General features: G+C 45.3%; 7 protein-coding genes across 7 annotated transcripts; 5 read left to right on the forward strand and 2 right to left on the reverse strand.

The window, feature by feature from the left end:
* Positions 1-800: 800 nt before the first annotated feature.
* On the forward strand, positions 801-2,102 carry KUCA_T00000810001 (uncharacterized protein; the record flags this gene model as incomplete). Its single annotated transcript, XM_022605384.1, has 1 exon — positions 801-2,102. One exon carries the CDS (start codon positions 801-803, stop codon positions 2,100-2,102), a length of 1,302 nt encoding a protein of 433 aa, XP_022456858.1.
* Positions 2,103-2,767: 665 nt separating this feature from the next.
* KUCA_T00000811001 (uncharacterized protein) lies at positions 2,768-3,503 on the forward strand (the record flags this gene model as incomplete). The annotated part of the gene is made up of 2 exons (XM_022605386.1): positions 2,768-2,815; positions 2,883-3,503. The coding sequence occupies 2 exons, from the start codon at positions 2,768-2,770 to the stop codon at positions 3,501-3,503; spliced, it is 669 nt and encodes a 222-aa protein (XP_022456859.1).
* Positions 3,504-3,581: 78 nt separating this feature from the next.
* On the reverse strand, positions 3,582-4,988 carry KUCA_T00000812001 (uncharacterized protein; the record flags this gene model as incomplete). The annotated part of the gene is made up of 1 exon (XM_022605387.1): positions 3,582-4,988. The coding sequence occupies one exon, from the start codon at positions 4,986-4,988 to the stop codon at positions 3,582-3,584; it is 1,407 nt and encodes a 468-aa protein (XP_022456860.1).
* A 211-nt stretch (positions 4,989-5,199) lies between these two features.
* On the reverse strand, positions 5,200-6,149 carry KUCA_T00000813001 (uncharacterized protein; the record flags this gene model as incomplete). Its single annotated transcript, XM_022605388.1, has 2 exons — positions 5,200-6,024; positions 6,075-6,149. 2 exons carry the CDS (start codon positions 6,147-6,149, stop codon positions 5,200-5,202), a joined length of 900 nt encoding a protein of 299 aa, XP_022456861.1.
* Positions 6,150-6,361: 212 nt separating this feature from the next.
* On the forward strand, positions 6,362-8,137 carry KUCA_T00000814001 (uncharacterized protein; the record flags this gene model as incomplete). Its single annotated transcript, XM_022605389.1, has 1 exon — positions 6,362-8,137. One exon carries the CDS (start codon positions 6,362-6,364, stop codon positions 8,135-8,137), a length of 1,776 nt encoding a protein of 591 aa, XP_022456862.1.
* A 418-nt stretch (positions 8,138-8,555) lies between these two features.
* On the forward strand, positions 8,556-9,608 carry KUCA_T00000815001 (uncharacterized protein; the record flags this gene model as incomplete). Its single annotated transcript, XM_022605390.1, has 1 exon — positions 8,556-9,608. The coding sequence occupies one exon, from the start codon at positions 8,556-8,558 to the stop codon at positions 9,606-9,608; it is 1,053 nt and encodes a 350-aa protein (XP_022456863.1).
* Positions 9,609-10,232: 624 nt separating this feature from the next.
* Positions 10,233-11,825, forward strand: KUCA_T00000816001 (uncharacterized protein; the record flags this gene model as incomplete). Its single annotated transcript, XM_022605391.1, has 1 exon — positions 10,233-11,825. The coding sequence occupies one exon, from the start codon at positions 10,233-10,235 to the stop codon at positions 11,823-11,825; it is 1,593 nt and encodes a 530-aa protein (XP_022456864.1).
* Between the last annotated feature and the right edge of the window lie 639 nt (positions 11,826-12,464).

Consider the following 12,464-nt stretch of genomic DNA (forward strand, 5'->3'; position numbering starts at 1 on the left):
AAAACAAGTTTTTCCTCATGTGATAGTTGATTCGATTAGATCATGGCTTAAACGCTGGCTTGAATAGCCATGTGATTGTGCCTGCGTCGCAAAGGAAGGTGGGGTGGGCGAAAAAGAGACGAGCCCTCGCTACAGAGTTGTCTACTACAGGACTTGGACAAGGACAGAAACGCACAGTAGTCTCATTCAAAGCAAAAAGCGCAAATGAATATTTGTCCAAGCCATCAAACGCTTACGCTGGTTGGGTCCTGTGTCTCAGATCTGCCTCGATTATAGTTCATTTAGCCTTCATCTTCCCTCTCCAGGTCCATCTCCGTAGACAAAGCCGGTCGCTCGTAGGGTGCAGAGCCGCAGATACGACAAATACGACTTGCGCCGCGCACGCAAGCCCAACATTTTAGAAGCCCTCCCATTTTTGCTTTCTTTTGTTCGCGAGCACATGAAGATGCGTAGGGCACTTCCATCACAAGGTCTTGCGCGTGATAGACCGAGTTGTGTGACCAGCCCCATTTTTTTTTGATTATCTTGTGGAACCAGTTTGGTTGATAGTTTAGCCATTGATAGGCTTGTAAATATATTGCCTTTTACTCAATCCTATCAGTCTAAGTTGTGTTCTACGCTTAGTATCGGGTGATAGATATTCAGAAGAGTTCTCCGTACAACAAGTCGTTGTTCCCTTCGATCTGAATTGGCCCCCACAAGCCCCACAAAAAATTGCTTGACAGGCTGCAAGAACTTTGAGAAACGACACCATCACTGTCATAAGGCTGAGATCGAGCATAAGAACAGATCTAGTCGCCATGACTGCAGACTCCACTACCAACGACGACCTGGTGATGGCCGTCCAGGCGCTGGAACAGCTCAAGAAAGGCTCTCCCGGTGCAGTCACAGCATCTTCGACGGGAAACTCGTCGCCTTCACAAGATACACGGCACAGCCAATCACAGCTTCAGCCGGATTCGTTTCTGGAGAAGGTGACTTCACACCCACTGATATCCAACTCGCTCCATTACATGTTGGAGAAAACGATATCGCAAGCCAACAGCAACATTGGAGAGGACACTGCCACCAAAAAGAGAGCGTTTGACAACGAAGAGACTAGCTTTAAAAGGCCCAAATTGACCCCTTCCAGTACGAATTTGCACAAGATACTTCCACCACTGCGTGGAGGCCCCAGTGCGGGTGATGTGAATGATCTGGTTGCGGCCCAGAGGAAGACATTATTGGACATAAAAGAGCTGGGCATGATGAACTTGTCTATTGAAAGCAGAAAGAAGTTGACCATGTTGATCAATTTTCTGAAGATTGGTAACAAGCAACTCAGTTCTAGAATCGATTCGCTGATTGAGCTGTGTGATCGCCAGCAACCTAAAGACGAAGACGAGTTTGTAGATGCGAAGAGTCAGATCTCCAGAACTGCTTCCATGGATTCGTTGACAGCAATAAACTCGACGGACGAAGTGAACTCAAGCTCCCTGGTCAAAGAAGAGTCACAGGTGGTGACACAAACCGCCGAGGAGTCCAGTGGTGATTCCACATCCAACTCCTCGCCTGCTGCTGCTGCTTCAAATACCCCATCTGCCTCCGCCACAGACGATTTGTTTCTTCAGCAACTGAAGCAGGAGATCGTGGGTACGGTCAAGAAGATCGTCAACGTGGTTTCCAAGTTTTCAGGAAACTCTTTGCCGGAGCCTGCTAGATCCAACGTGAGGGAAGTCCTTCTCAAACTTCCAATCAACTGGGCAACTGCCATCAACCAGGATGGCCCTGAGGAAGACCAGCAGGCTCAGCAACAGCGACAGGAACATCGCAAGTCTATTCTCTCTAATCTTTACAGCAAATACATGCAGAAAAAGCCAGATCCCAACGAGAGGGTACTAATTCTGGCACAGGAGTCTCTGGATATGATCCAGAAGGTGATGAAGTTCTGCAACGACTCGCTTGACAAGGCTGAAAACTGGAATTTAGCCAAGCAGACCCAACAACAGACAAAGTTGTTGAACAAACTGGAGACAATGACTACGGTATCAAGTCTACAATCGAGTCATCATTCACAGCCTAACTCGGAGGAAGCATCTGAGGAGAAGACTGAGCAGGCCTAAATCCCGCTTGACCATACGGACTCTTGTGTTCTATTACAAAAATCAAAACCCACCGAGTTTAAAACTCGTTTCCTATGTTACCAGACTGCTACCAAGTTGTCTGGCACATATAATGTTATCTTTTTATCCTGCGAGCATTTTTCTATTTTGAAGTTTTGGACCGGTGTTATTACATGTGTGTTGCATGTACTTTTTGTATTCTTTTCCACGTGTTGTTTGTACCCTCATTTTGGATTTCATTATATGTTGAATTTTGGTCTAATTTAATCGTTCAACTCAATTGTTACATGATTGTAGGTGTCTCAGTCCTATTTTTCATCACCACCTCGAATGCTCTCTCTGGGCTAATCTCTTAGACATCTACGTAACCCAATTTCCTTAATTTCACACACATTTCAAACCCATTTAATGCTCTGGTAGTGATTTAACACACCGTTTCCAGGTTATTCCCAAGTTCTTGTGAAATTTCAGCAAAATATAATCCTTGGTCTGTTCTGGTCTATTCGTCTTGATTCGGAGCCCATAATAATCTACCCTCGGATCGCCCGGTCGGATTGGTGATAAGAAAAAGCCAAGGGGGAGCAGACACGCAGTCCGCCTCAACCGAATCCCAATCTCACCTCTCCAAAGGAGTACGGCTCTGCAGTTTATAAAACAATTTTCTGATGGATTTGATAAAGAAGGCCATATGGGGCCCTGACCCCAAAGAACAGGTAAGTTGGGAGTCGAATTAGTGGCAAAGCACTGAGCATATGTCTTGTTACATACTAATTCTTCTAGATGAGAAAATGCCAGGCTCTCATAAGAAAAAACAAACGACAAGTTGATAGATCCATCCAAGACCTCAAGCCCATCTCCAAGAAAACACAATCGTTGATTAAACAGGCGGTGAAGAACAAAGATCTCAAGACTGCGAGGTTGTATGCAAGGGAGTATAAAAACATCGAGAAACAAGAGAGAAACCTTTATTCTTCACGTGCAATCATAGACTCCATAGGAATGCAATTGAACGAGCAGCAGCAGTTGTTAAAGCTGCAAGGAACATTGGGACAATCAGCTGGGATAATGAAGGATGTGAATTCGCTGGTTAGTCTGGGGAGTTTTAACCACAATGCCCAAGAGTTGCAGAAGGAACTGATGAAGTCAGGTATAGTGGAAGAAATGGTTAATGACATGATGGATATGGACACTGAGGTCTATGAGGATGAAGATGAGGAGGAGGAAATCAACAAGATCCTGGAAGCATTTACCAAAGACAAAGAGGAGCCTTCTAAGGTGTCCACACCTGTTTCGAACATCGATCTGCCAAATGCGGTCAACTCACCGGTTCTAGAGTCGCAGACTGATGACGATAAGATGTTGGTGGATATGAGAGAGCGGCTGAGGGCTTTGCAGGAATAATCAGGTGCTTTCCAGTCTCTGCAATTTACATTCACTCTACACAACAAGTGCTCGGCTAATTCTAATTCAATTCCAGTCCTATACAAGTGTAACCAGACAAGTCATTACCACAATGGCACCAAGAGGAGACCATGGGGTCTCTTTGAAGGCTCCATTTGAGTATCTGCTCCTGAAGATGGAACCCAGGTCTGGACGGTCTCTCCACTTGGTAGAACCATCGCTAGCAGCGCCTGATGGCTCTGTCCATTTGAAGGCACTATCATCTTTTGTAGCAGATTGGCTTGAACCGTGGTCTAGAGTATCGGCGTGAATGGGGATTCCTTCAACAATCTCAGATGGCGTGGTGGCAGGCGAAGCATCACCAGTTCCTGCACTCTTCTCTGACTGTGTTGGAAGAGTGGTGTTGGTCTGGTTGACAGAAGCCGCACCAACGAACAGAAAGTGGTCAGTTCCAAAGGGATGATCGTTTGGTTGTTCTTCCTCACAATCGTCGTCGTTTTTCTTCCACCATAAGAGCCCAGAAGATTGGACCAATGGCTCGCCGGTCTCGTCCATAGCAGAAGGTGCGTCCTCAACTGTATCTGCCTCGGTGAAATTATCAACACTATGCTTGCGAAGACCAACCATTACAAATGTTGATGCTCCGTATGGAAACTCTTTTTCTTCGGCGTCAACCTCCTCCTCGCAATCATCTTCTAGGATCTTGACCTTTCTCCAGAGATGTGGGAATCCTTGCATTGTCAAATCAACCTCTTGGTAAACTGGTGTTTCTGAGTCCAGGGCGACAGTACTGCCATTCTTTTGATTGGAGGTGAAAATCGTGAACCTGGACCCAGTATTGGGCTCTTCGTATATCCTGGCCTCTTTGATCATGGACCCGTTCATGGGAGCACCAAACACTGGTCTATCAGGCTGTTGATTTCTGGGAACGAAAAACACCTGACCAGTGGGTGACATCCATTGTTCGTACTGCATACCTTTGTTGTCGTTTGGAGTATTCACATTCACAGACACGTTATCATAACCTGGAATCACGAACTCAGGAGAGGACTTTTTGGAATGTTTCGCGTTTATGGATTGCGATGAAGTGTCTACTGCAGAAGACGCCGCGGAAGATGCGTCTTTGTCGTCATCACTCAGAACAACGGTCACGGTGGTAGACATTCCAACAGAATCACCTTCTGGAATTGGCCTCATGCTGTGTGTTTTCAGCTGTTCGTCTTGGACATTGAACAGTTGTGCGATGTCACCGTCATATTCATAAGCAGGAATTCCCACATCTCCAACACCGGGTGCAGCCTCGCTGTCGAGTCCTAGCAGACCAATATTGTCCTCGAAATAGTTATTTTGTTCGCCATATCCGGCCTTTTCGGCTGAAGCTGGCTCCATTTCATATGGGTGCTTTTGGATTGGCGCTGACAGAACTTCTCGTGGAAGGCTTTGAAGCGCCACGAGCAGAAGAGCGGTTCTTTGACAAATGAGCATCGAAATTCGAAAACAAAACTTGACAGTGTGTTTAGCCAATCAGCACAGTCTGTTGTCTTCAAAAAAGTTAGACCAGCTGAAGTTTTGCGCAAAAAAAAGGGTAGCTCTGGAAAAATACTGTAGCAGCGCCGCACCTGGGTTTCCTTGATCTGGCGTCTCTTTTGAGTATATTCTGTTAAACGCCGGATCAGGGCAACATGTCAAATGAGTCTCACACGCCCAGCTTTTGCTTGACTTTTTTAGCCAGGTCCAAGTATGGTTTGGCCAAGGGATCTGACTCGTTCACGGATATTGGCATTCCTTTATCTGATTGCAAACAAATCTGTTTATTCAGTGGGACAGAGGCAATGACCTCTACTCCCTGCTTTGCAGCCTCATCGGCCACACCGTTGTCACCGAAGATGTGTTCTTGATGGTTACAGTTGGGGCATTGATAGTAGCTCATGTTCTCTACCAAGCCCATGATTGGAATTTTCACCTTCTCAAACATTGTCATACCCTTTTGGACATCAATCAGAGCAACGTCTTGACTAGTAGATACAATGACAGCACCGTCAACCTTACATTGCTGGCTTATGGTCAATTGCACGTCACCGGTCCCAGGGGGCATGTCAATAACAAGTACATCCACATTGGACCAAGCAACTTCAAACAGCAACTGCTGCAGCGCTTTCATTACCATTAGACCTCTCCAGACAATAGCACTCTGTTCCGTAGGAATCAGGTAGCCCATTGACATCGTTTGAATGCCATAATTCACAAGCGGTTGTAGTTTATTGTCACTCAATCTGGGCTCTCCACTTAGATTCATCAGTTTGGGAACACTTGGTCCAAACACATCAGCATCGAGCAATCCGACGTTCAAATTCAGCTTCGATAATCCAACGGCCAGATTCGCGGAGACTGTTGATTTGCCAACGCCCCCTTTTCCCGAGGCGACTACCACAATCTTTTTGACTCCCGGGATTTTCTGTCGCACTGGTAATCCTCCTCTGCTAGGAATTTGGGGTGCCTGGCTAGACTTTCTCGGTATACCCTTTGGAGGTTAGTGGCTAATTAGGACTCGAGAATGCCATGTACACTTACCAGTGGGTTCTCATGGGCTCTTGCAGAACAAACACTGAATGCTCGTCTGACCTGAAGAAAACAGACACGAGACATATTGTAAAGTAAAAATAAAATAAACTAAGATGATTGCTAATAAGAGGGCAAAGTAATTGATTTTAAATTTTGATATCGGATATGATATCTGCACTGTCATTATTCAACGGGTCCGTCTCCAGCCAGTCAAACGTCTCTCACTCATAACGCGATTAACAAAATTGACATCAAGAACTGAAGAACACTGCGCTTTTATATTTCCATATTGACGAATGGTGTTCCCCGGAATTTGTTCAATTGCTCGCTTTGCAAAGGTGCACCCCGTAGCCAGAACAGTTTCTTTTCGTTGTGCATCTTCATCAACGCTTGAGAGCCAATTGGAGCTGGCAAAACAATGCTTCACCAGCTCGAGTATCACCGAAAAAATTGAAGTGCTGCAAAGTTCGTTGCCTCCGAAGTCGGGACATAGCAATAGCGTTCGCATAGGAATTGTTGCTGCAAAACCAGAAATTAGAAACAAACTGACCAATGTGCTCCTATGTGATCCTTTAGACTTTGAAGGCTGGTATACTGAGTTTAGCAAAAGACCGACTGACACAGCGAATGTGGTCAAATTTGGTACAGGACTGGAATCTCAGGATGTGGGAAATGCGCGTTTTTACAACGTGCCGTCGCCGTTTTTAAGTGCTGAACTGAGACCAGCCTACCATGGCAAGATAGGCGAGAGCGGGTCTTCCGAGTCTGGTGATCCTGGAATGAATAAGGAGTTTTTCAACAATCTGGAGGTTCTCGAAGTTTCAGATCTCAAACTTGAGGAGCCTGGTATAGTTAAGGGTGTTTCAGAGATCCAATTGTCTGAATCTTTGAAGGCCACCAGACCCTTTCTTGGATGCAACATCTACATCTTTGTGAAATCCCAGTTTAGTGACTCACCTGATCCCAAATTTTCCAGTTGGCCTATGATACAGGTATTGGATACTCCTGAGGTGAATGAATATCTTGCTACCCCGATTTCGGATTTGGTGGTGGACCTCGATGCTACCGAGACCGCAAACGAGCTGCTGATGACATCAACATCAAACTCGAGCCAGTTCCTATCACTCACTAAGAAATCAAACATAAACTCCTTGTTGTACGAAATCAACAAACAGACCAGTGGGAAGAAGCCAATTGTATCGCTTCTGAAGTGTTTGGTTCATGAGATGTACTCGGAATTGAGCTCCGAACATGAGGGCCACAATGGAAAGGCTTCCTCTGAACTCTATATGGCAAGACAAAATGCTCAACTAACGGATAAAGAAGCCCGTTTTTCTACAGAAATTCACGATTGGGCTCAAAGATCGCACCTTGAATTGCAATCGGAGATTATCCCATTCCTCGACAATCAATTCGTGTACACGTTTGGTAAGATACCCCAGATTCTGCTGAACGTTGATGAATTCGATCTTGTGCTTTCACGCGCTCTTTTTGGTACGAGCAAGTCCCAAAATTCAGGTTGGTTTTCGCGTTCGGTGAGCGGGAATGGCTTTTTGTCTGCTTCCCAGGCAAGGTTTGACTATATTCTGGGAAAGATCGATGGGCTGCCCAGTGATATTTCAGAAGACCATTATGTGACATCCGTCAAATCTTATTTGCCAGAAACATCCGCCATTGAGTCTGTGAAGACGGCAGCCACAAATGAAAAATTGGTGATGCTGCAAAAGCTGGTGAACAAATCGATTATCTCTAACCTGGGCTTGGTCAATCTGCCTGTATTCTTCGTGGTCTCGCTTCTTCATTTGTATGGGCACATTGATCTCAACACGGGCGGAGCCTTATTCGTCTTAAGTCTGGGATTGACACTCAATAATATCAGCAAGGATACAGGCAAGCTGCTGGAAGGGTTCAAGGTGTGGTATGTGGAAGAATTACGCAAGTCGATTGATCAAAGCAAAGTACTGCTGATGTCTGCACTAGCTGATAAGATATCGGGTACCAAAAAGCGGCTTTTGAAGAAGTTCAAGGTCATTAGTGATATAGAGAAAGGGATTGAGGGTTTGGAACAATAGACCATATTTATAACGTTTAATGAATTATGAAGCTGAAACAACAAAGTTCAACAGGGGTGGTTAGTGATACAGAGATGATTGGGTAGAGGTATCAGAAAAGTAGGTCATATCAACGTTTACCAAGTTATGAAAAGGCATACACATAAATTGACTAGATAAGTGTTGTCTACTAAATCCCTCCTCGTGTTTCAGTTTAAAAAATTTGAATTTTCCTCGAAAAATACTCAATTTTTCAACTATCTTATAGTCAATGAAATATCGCCATATTAGCCCTCAATATCTGCTCATCGCACATCTCGAGAAATACTAAAGGGCAATACCACATGAGTTCAGATCAGCTCAGATCGGTTCAGCTCGGTTCAATCTGTGTCGTTTAAATAGCTGGAAAAAATCCAGGAATATTACCGGATACACACTCATGAACACGTCCACGATGAACTCCATAAGCTCGGTATCTGCTCCGGTGAAACGACTCTTCGATGCTTTTCCGCTAAAAACATACACCTCCAAACCAACACCATTACAAACTGCTACAAGCACGCAGTACTCCCTACAGTTCAAGACTGCTCCCAAGAAAAATATCCCGAATAAATGGTTTAATTTGATCGTCTACAGTCTTGTTCCGCTGGAATACGATGCCGATTGCGTGATATCGTTGGATCCTCTCTGCAGTGCAGCCTTACTGTATCTGTGCTACAAGCATGGATTTTCTCTTCCCAATGCTAACACTAAAGAGGACAAACATCCTGCTTCTGCAAATCCTGCCAATGTTATCACGGTGCTTTCTTATCACAGCTCCACCGATGGCGAGCTTCCGGTATTGGTCGAAGACGAAAAGTTCTACACCAAGGCTCTACAGAGAAGCATACGGACGACCTTTGTGATCCAGGAGTTCATCAATGCCAGTGCTGTTAGTGGCCAGGAGACTATGTTGCTGGAACTTTGTGATTCTGTTCTTTACGATGGCTGGATTATCACCGTTCTCGAAGAGTTGAGTATAGATGAAAAAATCTCCATTTACTGCGGCAAGCTAGTGGGTGACAATGACGGTACTGACTTTGGGGCTTTCACGCCCCTGGTTCACCACAATATGGTCAAAACGCTGCTGAGACGTAACGGCTTCAGTTTGAGGAACAAAGTGATAGCCGAACACTTCTCTGCAGACTTTGTGGATCCCAAAATGATATACCATCGTGGAATGCAAAAGTCACGCCTAGTGAACGAGCAGAACAATATCAAAGATAAGTGCCGAAATCTGCTGAGCACACTGGAAAAATGTTTAGATGAAAGGGGTGATATCAAGTTCTTCTTTGGAACAGAGGGAAACCCAGGTGCTTTTGACATCAAACTGGCATCGTTGATATACGCTGTTTTACATGTAGGAGATGGTGAGAGTCCATTGGCTGAGATTATCCATACGAAGCCGTTATTGGTCCAACACAGCCGCGATGTGATTGAGGGCTGTATTTAAATCCAAATACAGACAAACATATAGAAAACCCAGTATATTGAATGCTTTTGGTATGGATATTACCGTATTAGGATGCTTCACCTACCGCATCTGTCGGGCCTCAATGTGTGGAGGTTTCAGGTTTCGCTAGCTCTAGCACATAATCTCGCAAAAGATGATTCTAAAACAACCAAAAACATTCAAAACCAGTCAAAAGCAATCTAAAACACTATAAACATTTCAAATATATATCCCTCTCCTCCAAAGCCAATTTTTCCGCATCAGTACAAAAAGAAACATGCTCCCCAGGGCCATCTGAATGCTAAGCAGGCTGTGTTTCAGGCCGTGTTTCAGATCTCTCATTGGGTTTCAGGTTTTGCCCCAAAATTGGGATGCTGCATCGCTTTACAACCTTCCTTCTCCGTACCTGATCCGTCTTTAACTCTGCAAACCCGATTTACCCCTGTTATATACGCGCGCTTCAGGCCAACTCTGTTTCGTTCCGTTTTTTACGAGCCTACCCCTGTCACTCATTTAACCCTGATTGTTAATTTATACTGCTACCTAAGAGACTATCCCTATCGCTTCCCAGCTACCAGATCGCTTCCAACACAACCATCGAGAACATCAAATAACAAGACAAACATGTCGGATTTGGACGGATCCCTCACTTTGAACGGGTCGGATGTTTCTTCAGCCCTGCACTCGGCATCCTCGCCCACTGACGCCAACATGCCCACCACGGAAGAATCGGTGAGGAGAATAGAGGACTTGAAGTTCTTCCTGGCAACAGCACCAGCCAATTGGCAAGAGAACCAGATCATCAGGCGATATTTCCTGAACAGGGAAGAAGGTTTTGTTAGCTGTGTTTTCTGGAATAATCTCTACTTCATCACGGGAACAGACATAGTTAGATGTGTGGTTTTCAAGTTCGAGCACTTCGGAAGGAAGATAATAGACCGCAAGAAGTTCGAAGAGGGTATCTTCAGCGATTTGAGAAATTTGAAATGTGGCCGAGACGCAGTCTTGGAGACTCCTAAATCGGATTTTCTACAGTTTCTACAAAAGAATCAGTGTCTGAGGACCCAGAAGAAACAGAAGGTGTTCTTCTGGTTCAGTGTGCCCCACGATAAGTTGTTCACAGATGCGCTTGAACGTGATCTAACCAAAGAGCAGAAGGACCAGGTTGGATCTACGGAGGCAGTGAGGGAGCCAGCATTGAGTTTTGCTTATAACCTATCTACGGGCTCGGTTCCCCTGTTTGACCAACTCTCTTCTCATCTTGATCAAAAGAAGTACAAATATCCAGCCGGTGCCCAGGAGACTCAAGATACTGTTTCAGGTGGAGAAACACCACTGGAATTGGACCAAGCGCAACTTTCTGTGGATCTGGCCGCTCTCAAACCGGTCAACGAAGAGAGCTATGCCTCCCCATTGCAAATAGGCGTTGGTTCGGGCGTGAAACATCACCGAATCAGCCTTTCAGGTGAAGTGGATGACGACTTCCCGCTGGACTACTTCTTTGCTGAAGGCGCTGGCGAGTACTCGAATGCTTATCCAGTGGAAGAAGTGCAGCCGTTTGGCCTATTTGGTGATCCGTACATATCGTATGGCCAGCCGCATCCTACTATGTTTGTAGATCCGGGTTATTCAGCGGGTCTGAATAGGGGCGTCTACGGCGGTGACCCATATCTTCTTGAGCAGACTACTCCGGTGGTCCCTGTGTCAATGTCAGCCACGCCGAGAGCGAAGGTCAAGCTGGAAGACCCGCACGAAATGCAGAAAAATTACATTCCCGAGGGATTAGTTGGTGGTTATAATGCCTATGACGATGATTATGAGCCTTTGGTTGGAGCCAAATATCCAGAGTACTACTATGCTCAGCCAGAAGAGTATGCACAGCCAAAGTACTATGCCCAGCCTAATACGGGAATGTCACCTTATTTCGTGGCTTCTCCGCAGGTTTTCTCGCCGTACGTTCCAATGGCAGAGTTGGGAACTGGATTTCCGCCTATGAGAGCAACCATCCCAAGTGCAGGTATAAAACCCGCTGGTTATGGACTTCAGTCTAGATCCATGAGGGTTTCTAGGCCTCAATCGGCCTTACACATGCCTGCATCGAAAATTTCCAAGAATTTCAGCAAGAAACCTGGGAAGGCCAAGCTGAGCAACCCAAATCTTCAACATGTGGACCTGGAGACCGTATTCAATGGCGCAAAGGCCAGGGACGGTACATAATGTGGTAATTAGGACAAAAACTTGAATGAGAACAGGAACAATAACTAGAACAAGAACTAGAAAAAGAACTAGAACAAGATCTGATAACCTAAAGGTAACTAGAGTGCTCTGGTGATAATCAATGATTATATAAGCAGTTTGGCTCACGCACAATTAGGCTCGTTCAAACGCTATTCGACTCCCGAAGAAAGTCTAAAGAGAATCGTTTGAAGAATCGTGGGATATGCGGCTAGAGTCTGCTGATTAATTGGGGACATTCCGATTGCATTTTGCTCACATTTTGCTCACATTTAACTTTGCTTTAGTCCCCCAGGCCTGAAGGCTCAATAAGCTGGCACAAGCACGCCACATTCTAGAAGGTGCTCTCAGGCAAACCAAAAACGGTAATTTCCCAATACGGCAATTCAAAAGTCGTGTTTTACGTCAAAGCTCCACATCCAAAGATGCACATACACAACGCCTGGATCTGACTCAGAGATTAAGGAGTGATCACCCAAATCATTCTCCAGCATTCACCCAACTACACCGCAATTAGAGAACCCATTACTTGGGGCGCTAGCCTTCGGCTATTTATGACAACAACAACCAACTACTAGATCTTTTACCACTTTTTGTCCACACACGCGCTGTCCCGCTGTC

This window comes from Kuraishia capsulata, genomic scaffold (assembly GCF_000576695.1).
Source record: "Kuraishia capsulata CBS 1993 genomic scaffold, Kuraishia_capsulata_scaffold_1, whole genome shotgun sequence".
Taxonomy (NCBI): domain Eukaryota; kingdom Fungi; phylum Ascomycota; class Pichiomycetes; order Pichiales; family Pichiaceae; genus Kuraishia; species Kuraishia capsulata.